The sequence below is a fragment of the Thalia democratica genome, chromosome 2 (assembly GCF_965202585.1).
Source record: "Thalia democratica chromosome 2, ktThaDemo2.hap1.1, whole genome shotgun sequence".
Classification (NCBI taxonomy): Eukaryota; Metazoa; Chordata; class Thaliacea; order Salpida; family Salpidae; genus Thalia; species Thalia democratica.
The window spans coordinates 85,422,260-85,436,077 of record NC_139166.1 but is presented as its reverse complement, the minus strand read 5'-3'; the positions used below and the strand labels follow the sequence as shown (position 1 = coordinate 85,436,077).

At 26.3% G+C, this 13,818-nt stretch overlaps 1 protein-coding gene across 1 annotated transcript in view; it reads left to right on the top strand.

The window, feature by feature from the left end:
• The first annotated feature begins 3,527 nt into the window (after positions 1-3,527).
• LOC145829572 (uncharacterized) overlaps positions 3,528-13,818 on the top strand; it is a 36,370-nt gene continuing 26,079 nt past the window's right edge. Inside the window, exons 1-2 of the mRNA XM_082937412.1 lie at positions 3,528-3,704; positions 10,127-10,348. Of these exons, the coding sequence (XP_082793538.1) occupies positions 3,543-3,704; positions 10,127-10,348 (384 nt within the window). The 5' untranslated portion in view covers positions 3,528-3,542. The remainder of the gene's footprint in view (positions 3,705-10,126; positions 10,349-13,818) is intronic.

Sequence of the window (13,818 nt, the reverse complement as noted above, 5' to 3'; positions counted from 1 at the left end):
TTTAATAAAAAATATCAACTGTTTTTGGTAATGCAGTTTATACACAATGTTCTTATCAACAAAAATTACAACCTCTTGTATTAATTAAATAATTGAAACTTTTAAAGAGTTCTATACACATCAGGTTGGAAAAAAAATATGACAATAAAATGGCAAAATATTACCACTTAATACATACAACATATTTATGTCTTTTAACTTATTTACCATACAACCAAGATCTTTCAAGGGGATTAACCAAAGTATATCTAAAAAAGTAGTAGTATAAAAGCTACAGTTATTCAACATTGCTTGCAGTATTTAGTTCAGTATTTGCCAAGCATCGATAAAACTCTCTTAAAAATAAAAAAATGCCTTATAAATATAAACATAAATAGTAACATAAATAAAATTGACTTATAAGTTTGTGAGAAATAATAATAGAGATAACATTAAACTTTTTGATTAAAACATACACCAAATAAAGCAATGGTGCTAATTTATATAATAATAATTAAAAAAAGCTTAGCGTCGAAAGCTTTACAAAAGTAACATTAACATCGTTAACTTTTCAACAATTTAAATAGATAATTGAGGTAAAAAAATATTTAAGAATAAAACTGAAAGTAACATTATATCATATTTTATTACGAGCGTTAATTTTATTCAAATAGCATTTTTTTTGCAATTTTAAAAAAATGTCCAAACTTTAGATTAAATTACCTCTTTATCTTTAAAGCTAACTATTTTCTTTTAGAGAACGCCCTTTTGCCTTTAATTTAATAAACATCCATTGGTTTGGGTTTGACTTTTAAAGTGGACCCCCTAAGACAAAAATTTTTTTTTGAATATTTTTATTCCAACCGATATTTTAGCCAGAAAATATTGATTTTTTTTAATATTCTTACTTTGCTGGGTTACAAGGGTTGGTGCTTTTTTTTTCCAAATTTATAATTTTTTAATAATACAGTGCTTATTCACTTATCCGGACACGTTGGGTAAGATTTTTCTGTAAACGTGTCCGGATAACTAAAGTTCCGGACAAGTACAAAAATAGATTTTTTCGTATAATATATAACTGCCTTATATTGTAATTGCTGCATATAATGCAATGCATAATAAAAGTGTTATGGTAAAAACAAATACATAGTAATTTTGAATGATATTAAATTAAATGATGAATAATAAAAATTAAAATTGAGGTTACTAACCATCTGCAACGATATACGTTTTTTGAGGGTCGAGAGGAAAAATTCATCATTTGTAATTTTACCTGCCCTAAGTATTAATAAAAAAAAAGATTTTTTTTAAGAGAAAATATAAATAAAGTTTTTTTTTTAAAAACCAAAAATAATGTATTAATCTCTTTACATGTTAGTCTAAAAAGTAGCGTAGAACTATCAAGTATATTATTATAATAGCGCGTTATAGTCAGTAACCGCCAAGCCCGCGTATATAAAACCAAGCATATCCTTCAGACAGTTTAGTATTATTAAGTAGGAAGCAATAGAGGATAGAAATTTCTACAAAAATGATAAAATGTTTTAAGTTTTTAAGATATTCAGTGTATATCGTTAATTTCAAATAAATCTTTTGAGCTTGCAATGTCAATGTTCAATTTATTTACATTTAATCAATTATCACGATAATCATCACGTGGTTTGCGGAGGAGCCGTCACGCGTCGCGTCAAGTGGGCTGCCGGCTACGACGCCCGCGAAGACACTTGGACGCCGATGCCCGACATGGTGTTCGAACGGAAGGGCCACAGGTTGGTGGCAGTAGGGAACAAGCTGTTCGTGATTGGCGGCATTGTGCAGTTCACGTGCGAGGTTTACGACGGAACGTCGAAAAAGTTCGTCGAGCTAAGCTGCCCTTTTCCCATTAATGGCTGCCAAGCCTTTTCGGTAGGAAGTAAAATTTTTGTTTTGGGAAGTTACGATTGGAACAGGTCGACAAGTTACGACATTGAAGAAGACAAATGGTCGGAAGAATCCTGCGATGATAAATCTATAATATTATTCACTTGATATCAGTCTTAACTAATAAGTAATAGGGGTAGGCAACGTTTTTATTCTGTTGATGTAAAAAAAAACTAGTCATTGGCGGGCCGTAGTATTTAAATTTATTTTAAGTCACCAAAAGTGATTTATTATTTAATTTATTATAACTAAATGTTAATTCTATATGAGCGTTTTTACTAACTTTCTAAATTTTTTGAAATTTACCTGAGCATTTTTTTTATTTTTTTATTTTCAAAACGCTTAACATCTATTGTTAGTTCCAAAACTTTGTAAAACCTAAATTTACGTGCTCGAGGGCCGCTTTTTTGTTTTCCGTGCGCCAGATTCCATTCAAGTTTTGTAAACATTGACGGTCACTTTAACTCAGCGGGCCCACGTTGCTAATAATTTTATTGGATCATTAAACAACATCAACTAAAACTTAAATTAACGCAGCTATGCTCTTAAATAGATTAGTGCTAATATTAGTACTATATCTTTATATTTTATTTCAGTTGCATTTGCTAGATACTAAATTAAACTAATTTTAGTTTGTAACAATCATTCAAGTTTTTATTTTTATTTAAATCAAAGTTTCTAGCTCAGCATTATTGTTAAAAAAGATTAAAAAAAAAAGATTTTATTAGTCTAATTTCATTTATTTTTAATATACTTAGGTATGTTTTATTTAAAAAAAAATAGTTTGTTGAGCTTAAAGTTAAAATATACAAAATCGGTTAGATGAAGTTTTTTTTTATTGTAAACAGTTAAAGATTAGTTAATTCTCGTTTGGATCTCTCTGCAGTTAAAAGCTTCATAACAACTTCTTAAAACCTATTTTTTTTTAAAATTCCCTGTACAAATAAAAAAAAAAATTAAATCTTTGTAGTGGTAATGCACCTAACTCAAAAATAAAAATGGCTTAACTATAATTATCAAATGTATGAAAATAAACATTGTTAATAAAAAACCAACTTACAAAGTTCAGTATATCTTTAAGCTTAATAGTTTACTGATTAAAAAAATATATACCAAAGAAACCATTATTAAAAAAAATATTTAATTGGATTGTTTTAACTTATTAAGGACAGGAAATTACTAAAAATTTTGTTTCTCACAACTACTACATTCATTGGATACTAAATCTATTTTAGTGATTGAATGTATTTTCAAATTGCTTTAAAGTATTAAATATATTTTTTTAAATTAAGATAATTTCTAACTAAAGAAAATTTACAACATACAAAAAATTAATTAAGAAATGTTCATGTTTTGTTTAAAAAATACTTTATGGGATAAATTTGATTAAAAAGAAATTAAGGTTATGATTAATTTTAGGTGAGCACCAATATCAAACTGGAAATTTAATTCATTCGATGTCTTATTTAATCATAATTTTAGGCTAAAAAAACGGAAAAGTTTTAGGAACTAAATTAATATATTATAAATATAACCTAAATATGACCTAAAGTTAACCATAACCAAAATTAAATCAGAAAAATAAGACTCTTATTTTTTACAGCTTGCCACTAAGATTACTAATTTTTTGGATCTTTACTGCTATGGGAATTTTTACTAAGAAAGAAGTAACTGAAAAGTTAGAAGAAGTGTTGAGTGACCCTAAACTTTTCAAAAAACACTATAAAGATGTAAAAACAGTTTTTGAAAAATTTGATAAAAACAATTTTTTTATGGCTTGGAAGGTAGCATCAAAAGTTTTGAAAGTAAGAAGTACAAGTATAAGCAAAAAAGAAGCAAGGATTGCTAGACAGTTGCTAAAAAAGTATAGATCTGTACTTCTTGGTCAAGTTAAAGTTATTTTATTTTGATTTTAATTGTTTGTAAAAAAATGTTGGACCTCCCCTATTTCCTTATTTGAATGGTTATAAAAATAACAGTACTATATTTTTATTAGAGTAATGTTAAGGATAGGTTTTGTTGTTATTTTAGATTTTTAATTGTTTACTGAAATTTTTATCATATGCTTTGTTTTTATATCTTAATTTGAATAATTACAACACTTTTTTTTACAAAAATGACTTGGATATTTGTATAAAAGCTTCAAGTACAAACTACAGACATTTCTATAGTTAGCTGAATATTTGCAACCTTAAATTCATATTTATATCCTAATGCACCAAACCTTAAGTTTAGGTTGTATAGTTTTATTACTTTATTTATGTGTTCTTGTAAGTCGTCTAAACCTACAGTTTAAATTTAAAACCACAAGAAGCATTTCTGACGTCATAATCGATACCTGAAGACAAAAAACCCGTATAAATTGTATTTACTAATGCACCAAACCTTAACCTTAAGTTAATGCTGTATAGTTTTAATACTATATATATATAAGTTCTTGCAAGTTGTCTAAACCTACATTTGAAATTAAAAAAAAACATTTCTGATGTCATAATCTGTCATAACTTTGTCAAAAAAGTAAAACCTGTCATATTACAAACACCAACATAATAGTTGAAAATCTTTGAATTGTAATAAACACCTTAAAAAAAAAGACGCTCAAAAAATATTTCGTTGTAGTACCTGGTGCACTACAAACCTTTTGGTTATCGTGTTGCATATCACGGATACCTTTTACGTACCTTTTACGTCTTATCCAGGAGTTTAATCATCTTTATGCTAATTTTTACTAAACTTTTGTGTTTTTATCATTGCACATTTGCTTAACCAACTTTTAACATTGTTAAGTCCTGGTTGTTTTAGATTATAGAAAAACATCAGTATTAAGTCTCTCCACAAAGTTACTAGTTACATGAATGTTACTCTGTAATAGAATTGCATGTTTTTATCTTATTTTTATTTAAACAACAATAAAAATTCTATTTCAGCATTGCTATGGTGTATTTGTTGGTGTTTAAATAGAAATAAAAAATATACTGTACATTTATATATAAAAAGCGCTGATTAATGTATACAAACATTCAAAACGTTGTTGATGTTTTATATTAGGTTATAAATACAAGGTTGATGCTTTATTAAATAAGTAAAACATAGATAATACTCAGTCTAATTTGCTGAGTCAACAATTATTTTTATAGTTTCAGTAATTTTTTTTTTACTCATTTTATCCTTATTCCTAATCTATGTAATTGAAACATATTGAAAAATAATAAAAAAATGATAAGTTTTAGTAGTTGAATTTTAAAACCACAAAAATAATTTATTTTTGCTGACTTAGTTTTAAAATTTATATGCCAGACTTATGGTAGAAACGTTTATTTTGCATAATGTATTTATATTACAACTTAATTTTTATCTGTTAGGCTTAATTACGTAAATTTAATAAAACTCAGGCTTATTATTTATCAATCACATATTGTATTTGTTCAAAAAACGTGCACTTTGTAAAAAATCTATCTTATTTTATTGTATTGTAGACTTCTACTAGACTAGAACAGAAGAAGGTAATTTGATTTCCTAAACATGTGGCAATGTAATGGAAAATTAGTTTTAATTTTTACTATTTAGTTGAATATTGAATACTATAAGTCATTTAACTGGAAATCAAGTTGAATTAATAACTATTTTAAAATTAAGAACATACATACAAACACCATCTCTACAGAGTAATTAGTTTAGAAATTTGAGTTTTCCTAGTGTAATTCAATAAATAAACTAAACTTCAATTATATAGTAGTTATCTATATTTTAGTTCAAGTGGCTTTTAGCTGTTAGTATCATATAAGTGTCTTATTACTTTTTTTTTTAATTTTCAGATTTTTAATCAACCATAGTATGAAAATAATTATAAGTTAGTATATATGTAATTAATTTTGATGTAAAATAAGTAATAAACTTTACTAAGAGATTGCTTTTTGATTTTTTATTAAATATAATTGTACATGTTTGTTTTATAAAAAGGGGTAGCTTAATAAGTAGCCACACAATAAGTGTGTTCAGGACATTAAGATCAACAGAGTTGCCACTTAACCTGGAAAAACATGGAATTTGACAGTTTACGCAAAAAAAACTTGAATTTGAGAAAAAAACCTGGAATTTTGAACAAAAATCACTAAAAAACCTGGAAGTTTAAACAATATTTTCATGTTAAGTTGAAAAATTTCAATATGACTTAAAAAATTTATCATATAAATACTTGTTTTATAATCATCATCATTTTTTTAATACTATTTAACACAGTTTTTTTTACCTTAAAGTTAACTTTTAACTAAAAATAGACCAAAAAATGTGTTTTTTTAAAAACCTAGAGGAAATTTTTATAACCTGAAAAAAATTTAAAAAAACGGGTTGCAACCCTGCAATAAGTCATTTTATTTTAAATTCATTTCTAAACTCAGACAGTTTCAGGGTAGTTTTAAGACTAACAAGGACTTTAGGACAGTTTTATCATGGATTTTAAAAGACATTAAATTAAGTTAATCAAGTAAAATTGTTTGTTATTTCTAAACTTTATTTAACCAATTTTGTGGAAAAAACCGATTTTTTAATTTTAAAGTTAACTTTTGACATTTTTTTTGCCTTATAGTGTCAAACAGTCTAAAATATAGTAAGACTGTTTTTGGTCACTTTATTGTCTTTAGTAGGATATAACAAATATAGTTTTTATTATATAATAAAATATGATCTTTGAACTCAATTGAAATATGTTTCTTTTTTTAGATTATATTAAAAGTTTCTAAATATAACAATGCCAAAAAAGAAATCAAAAATTTCAATACTGTTTAAGTCTGACAGGTCTAAAATTGTAGAAGCTGTAATCAAATCAAACTTTTTAGAACTTCTGAAAGAAAATGAAAGTCGGGCTTTTAACTCTTTCTTGTGTAATATTTACACAGGAAAGTTTGCATCAAAGGAAAAAAAGAACTTATACATTTTAAACCTTAAGCTTCTGTGGAATAAAAACAAAGAAAGTTTAACAAAAGAAATAAATCAGCTTAAAAAAACACAGAAAAACCCAGATAGCCTCCAAAAGGTTCCGTGCATTAGTAAATAAGTAAATAGACGGTTTTTACAGGTTTTTTATCTTTAGGTGTTGATTATAACACGTCAAAAATGCTTCTTCTTTTAAAAATTTAAATTGTTGATTTAGACAACTCACAAGAACACATATGTAAAGTATTAAAACTATAAAACTTTAACTTAAGGTTTGGTGCATTAGTAAATACTTAACTAGACGGTTTTTACAGGTTTTACATCTTCATGTGTTGATTATGACGTCAGAAATGTTTTGTTTTAGTTGTAGGTTTAGACGACTTACAACAACACATGAATAAAGTAATAAAACTATACAACCTCAGCTTAAGGTTTGGTGCATTAGGATATAAATATGAATTTAAGGTTGCAAATATTCAGCTAACTATAGAAATACCTACAAGCAAGGTTTTATAGAATTCAAAATGTAATGTTGTGATATTTGTAAAAAAAATCCAATACTACTGTATACATCTATACAAGTTTTCAGGGTTAATTTTTTGAGAAATTAAAATAAAAGCTAAAAATCTATCGCCTCCATCATTTTTCAAGCAAATTCTTCAAAATTTTAGGTAATGTTCTTTACATTATAAAAAATTGTTTTACTTATAAATTTTAATAATTTAATAAATAAGAAAAATTGACAGAAATTAAAAAAAGTATTCTAAAAAGGTTAAAAAAAAAGTATTTTTACCTTAATTTTTTTAAAGTCAAAGAAGCTTTTTATTTTGTTATTGTATAAAGATTAGACTGTATAAATTTGAAGAAGATTGCTTAGAAAATGTAGAAGGAGATAGATTTTAAATAAAATAGTCTTTTTTACTGTTTTAGTTTTTCATAAGGAACCTCTTATGTTGCCCAACTTTGACCGATCATATCTCAAAAACAAATTTGAATTTTGTAAAACGGTAAAAAGCAACTTTAAGCTTAGTAAAACTCTATAAAATATGGTTAACTTGTAATAATCATAGGTTACCCCCTATGGCCACAATTGTTAGTTTTATCAGTTTAATGTGACTAGGGCGGTTATAAAGTAGTAGAAAATTGTTCCATGTAGTTGATACCTCAGAAAACTAGGCACTTTACTTGTTTTTACTATATAATTTTTGTAAATACAGTTACTACAAATGTTTTAAGTTCAATTTTTTTTATGAAAAATAGTTCCATACATATTAAATCAACTCAATGTGACTAGGGTAATTTTAAATTACTGGAATTTAATAAGTGAATCAAGGAGAAAATGATGGAGTTTTTATGTAGCTTCAGCCTGTCATTCTTTAACAAAACACCGTTTAATGCCACTGAATAAAATATTATGATTTTTTTTTATATGAAATTTGAACTTTGCACAAATTTAAATAATGTAACAGTAATTTTAGAATATAGCAAAACTTACTGAAAATAACAATGAAAAAAAGGAATCTAATATTTTTTTCTTTTTTAAGGTCTAACTGTAAGTCTAACAAGTCTAAAATTGTAGAAGCTGTAGATTAAAAATAGTCCGAAAAATGCGTACTATCAAAAACCTGGAAGAAATTTTGAAATCCTGGAAAGAGTTTGTCAAAAACAATTGGCCACCCTGTTGTTTATGTTGCTAGTTTAAAAAAGATTTAATATTAGTTTTAGATAGTAAGTCAGTTGCTATTATAAAAAGTCACTATACCATAAGGAGTTACAATACACTGATTTACTTTTTAAATCTCACTACTATGTTGTTTAGAAATATACTAAAAACAAAATTCTATTGGTTTTACAAATCAGCAGACTTTAAAAAATGCCTACAATATCAAAAATCAATTTTACACTGAGAAGCTATAAAAATACTTTAAGAGTCACTCAAAAAATATCCTTTTTCTCAATCTAGAAATCTTCACCATGGATCGCCTCTAAGGTTTTTGTCAATTCTGTGTATGGTCATAGCAAAGGTAGAGATAAGATGAAGAAAGATATTTTAAAAGTTCGGAACTTTTTTCAGAAAAGAAAAATATTGAGTGAGGAAGGCTTGAGGTCTTGGTTTGGTGTAGCAGAATATACTACCCTCATGTTTAATTTTCTTTAATTTTCTATCCTTTGAAATGTTTTACAGTGCTTCTGAATTATTATTTAAAGTAAACAAACTGAAATTAAATAAATAAGTAAAATTACCGAGTTCTATTGATCTAGTCAGTTTAGTTAGAGCTATGCCAAGAAAAGATCATTAGCTTTGTAATTCCCTTAGCTCTGTTGACAAAGTTGCAAAAGAATTTTTTTTGAAATTTGTAAAAACTGTTGCATGCTGCTTCAGAAAAATTTGCAAAATTTGTGCTCTGCAACAAGATGAAAACTAAATGTATTTATACTTTGAGGAGTTTTTTTTTAAAGTACAACATCAGTGAAAATGATCTGCAGACTTACTTTGTTTTTGTTAATAAATTTATTCCAGAACAGATTTTATTTTTGAATTTTTTGTTTTTATTTGGTTTACAACTATTTTAGTCCATAGGGAGGTCCGACATTTGATAAAAAACATCATTGGTTTAGCATTAAGTTTAGAGTATACACTGCAAAATAATATTTATAGAAAATAAAAAATCAATATGTAGATAAAACCAGTTAAAAAAAAAACAATCTGATACAACCATATAAAATAAAAAAAGTCACGGTCAATTTTCTTAAACTTAAACAATACACTATAGTACTCTCTATTCCTTCATTTTCAAAACAATAAAAACAACTTTAAGTTTTCAAGATATTGTTCTTTCTGTTAGTACAAACATTTGTAAAAAGACATATTTAAAAATTGTGATCATTATTTTATTTAATATGAAAGACTTGTTTAGTATTATATAACTGTTAAAACTGTTGTTTAAAATAAAGCTGTTTTTACAATTTTTATTTTGTAGTTGTAGTTGTAGTATTTTCATCTTAATAACTTAGTTTTAAAAAGTTTTGAGCCAAGGTCTTCTGGCTCAGAATTTATTTTTTAGCTTTTTGTTTTTGTGTCAAATGATGGTTGTTAAGCGATACTTGATCCAAGGTGTACAAAGTTTTATTTTACATTGTGATAACTTTGCAACCTTTTTACTTGATGTTAAAATATCCGTTTCTTCGCTTAGGATTTATATATATATGCTAACCACTTGTTTTTTACCTTATATAAAAAAACATATGTGTGCTTTAAAAAAAAATAAAACAAATTTTTTTTTTTCTTTTTTAGCCAGTGGAAGAACCACCAGTTGAAGAAGCTGAAGCGAATTTAATTGAAGACGAAAATGAACACGATCCTTCATCAACTGAAAACATGAAAGACAACCTAAGAAGTGAAAACATAGAAGAAAACTTAACAACTGAAAACATACAAGACAACTTAACAAGTGCTTTTAATATAGAAGACAACTTAACAACTGAAAACATAGAAGACAACTTAACAAGTGAAGAGGTGCAAAATAGTTTTAATATTTAAATATTTAATAACCAACCAAGTTGCCTCAGATGCTACTTATGATTTTCTGGCAACCCAAGTTATGTTTAACCAAAAACAGTGTTTTATTTATTTTAAACTTTATAGAAAAGTATCTTCATCAAAAAAAAAATTCAAACTAGATAAGTAAAATCCTTTTGGAAAAAACTACCAGACTTTAATAGATTTTTTTTAGTTAAGCTCTAACCTTTTTTTATAAAAAAAACAAAAACTCTGTTAAAAATTAAAAGAAAGACAAGTAAAAATTATATTTTAATATTGTTTTTGTTAATTAGCTTGTAAATTTTTAACACAAGCAAAACATAAAGTTTTTTAGTTCAAAAGGTGCACATTATGTTTAGTATATTATAAAAGTAGGTGCTTTTTAATACTTAAAAAAAAAATATATTTTAAACATCTAAAACTAGGTAACCAAAAATGTGCAGTATCAATAAGTAAAAAAAAAAATTACAAAAAAATCATAATTTTTGTTTACATATAAAGTATATGGTATAATTGCTGTTAAATTGCATATAGTGTATATATCAGGGTTGCCACTTTACATGGAAACCTGGAATTTGACAACTTACGCAAAAAAAACCTGGAATTTAAGAAATTTTGAAAAATACTTTGGAAAAACCTGAAATTTTAACAGTTTTCACATGTTCAGTAGTAAAATTTTAATTTTACTCGAAAAATCTACCATATAAATGAAATATTTTTGTCATCATCAAAATTTTTTTTTTTTAATCAATAAAAGAACACTCAAATTTTTTCATTCCAATATATTTCGTCAAGTTCTCTTCAGGGAAACTACAATTGAAACAATAAAATAAAACACAACACGTATATATACAAAATAAGATTTTTTACAAACTAATTAACTGATCAATTAAGTAAACATAAATGTAATCAACGAAAATGTAATCAACAAAGCTTTAAAAATCAACACAAAGTGGTCTTAACTAAATAAGGCTAGGGTGTAATCAAATTCTTTCTTTTTGCATAAATTTGGTTTGTTTGAGTGTATTAAAATGGCTTCAAGTCTGATTAATTCCAATGTATTTGAACATTGTCGCATTACACTGAAATTAGATAATGCAAACTTTTTTTCCACAACTTGGATTATTCACAAGGTGTTCTGCTATTGCAGATTTTTTTATTGCATTTTTGACTGCAATACTCTTTTCGTCTTTTTCATCTTTAATATATGAAGTGATACACTTGGGAACATGTTCCTTTATTCTAGTTGTGAGGTGTCGAGAAGTTTGACCAATGTAGCTGCTGTCACAGCAGCATTTAAACTTGTAAACTACAAGACTCTTTTCTTTAGGTGTCATTAGGTCTTTTCCCGAACGTTGAAGTATTGGTTTTGACATGAACAGAACCCTAGGATTTACCGCATGATATGTTTTACTTGTTATATCCACTATTTTCTTCTCAATTAGTTTCGATTCGACACCAATATATGGAAGTTTTAACAAAATTGGGCATTTATCCGGTCCATAAGGTTTGGCTATATTTGAATTGGTAGATTGTGACTTAATTACTCGGTTTACCAGCATTTTGGGATAACCATTGAGTTGAAGAATTGACTTTATATTGTTAACTTCATCGGATAAGTATTCTGGTGAGCAGATTTTTTGTGCTCTACTGTATAGAGTCTTAATCAAACCAATTTTTCTACGTTTACTACAAAATGATTGGAAGTTTAAATAGTTGTTGTTGAAGGTAGGCTTTCTGTACACTTTAGTTGTGAATTTTCTATCTTTCTTAACAATCAGAACATCGAGAAAAGCCAATTGGTTACTTGTTTCAGATTCTTTGGTAAACTTAATGGATTGATGTGCTTTGTTTAGTTCTAGGAATAAAAAATTGTTTTCTTCTTCACTGGATGTTATTATAAAACAGTCATCAACGTACCTCATATATTTGGTGTTTGAGTGCTTAGTTATGAATTTGGGTATCACTTTATACTCAATATATCCCATTAGGATATTTGCTAATGTCGGTCCTAGAGGTTTTTTTTATTAAAAAACATATTTAAAGTAGCTTTACAGTATGTTTTCAATGATTTTATACTATGTAACACAGTTTTTACCTTAAACTTAACTTTCAACTAAAAATAGACCTAAAGATTAAAATCCTGGAAGAAATTTGGAAAACCTGAAAATTAAAAAAAAAAGCAAGTGGTAACCATGATTCATAAATATCGCTTTTAAATTGCATATAGTGTACATATGCACATACATGTAGTGTATATGGTATATTTGCTGTTAAATTGCAATCTTAGAATAGTTAACAGGTTTCTAATTGAATATGATTTAATGTAAGTACTGATGAGCTAAACTTTGTTTACTGATTAGAATTTTGAAAGAATAAATTGTAATTGGTTACTACTTTAGGTGAAAAAAATCAAAAATAATCTTTTAGATTGTTTTGATTAAAAAAACTAATGATTAAGCTTAATAGAAAAAAAATTCTAAACTTTAAAAAACCTTTATAATATAACTTTGTTTAAATAATTTTTAGATTGTTTTTTCCTCCAGGGCTTGTTTTCTGACTTAAGTGCTATGGAAGTTTGATTTGTGAAAAAAATTCTTTTTACACCAAATTCATGTTCATAGTTACCCACTTGACAGAAAAAAAGTTGGCAATTTTATTTGTTATCGCTGCTTAACTTATAATTACCTGTTTAGGTTTTTTCCCCTTTGCCAAGTTTTTGTTCTCTCATAGCCAAAACCTATTACAACGCCAATTTTAGAAAAGCCTGCTTTATACCTTGAGTTTGTAAATTGATTTTAAGCTGTAAAAACTTATTACTAATTCCAAATAAGAAATGCATAATAAAAAAGTTTCCCATTTCTAGTTGCTGGCCCAATGTGTGAAGCTATTTAACCCAAGTTTAATAACTCACATTACTTTAAAGTTATTATGTTGTTTAAAAACTTTTTTTTTTATTGAAATTAATTTGTAACGATAGTCTTTTTTTCTCCTATATTTCTTGCTAGCTTTTATGATTTTATAGTTCAAACATTTTAAATCATGCATGTTATGCTGACATTGCGTCCTATTTTTAAGTGTTTAAGCTTGATAAGAATTCGGGTCTTCAATTGGGTCTTGCTACGTTTAGTTCAAATTTATCATCAAACTCATGCTGACTTATAAATAAAACAAGAGCAAACCCTGAATATTTTAATTGGAATTTCTAGCTAATGTTAACAATAAATTTTTGAGAAAGTTAGACAGCACCTAATTTTTTTTTCACTTTATTTTTTCATCTAATAAACAACTACATTGTAAACGACCTTTTAAATGAAGTTTTGAAAAAAATATTACAGTTTACTTTTTGCCTTGCCTTAAAGAGATGACCAATAAAAAATATTTGAAAAAATAGATAAATAACAATCACAAAATATCTGAAAATTGTAATGATTAGCAAAATCATG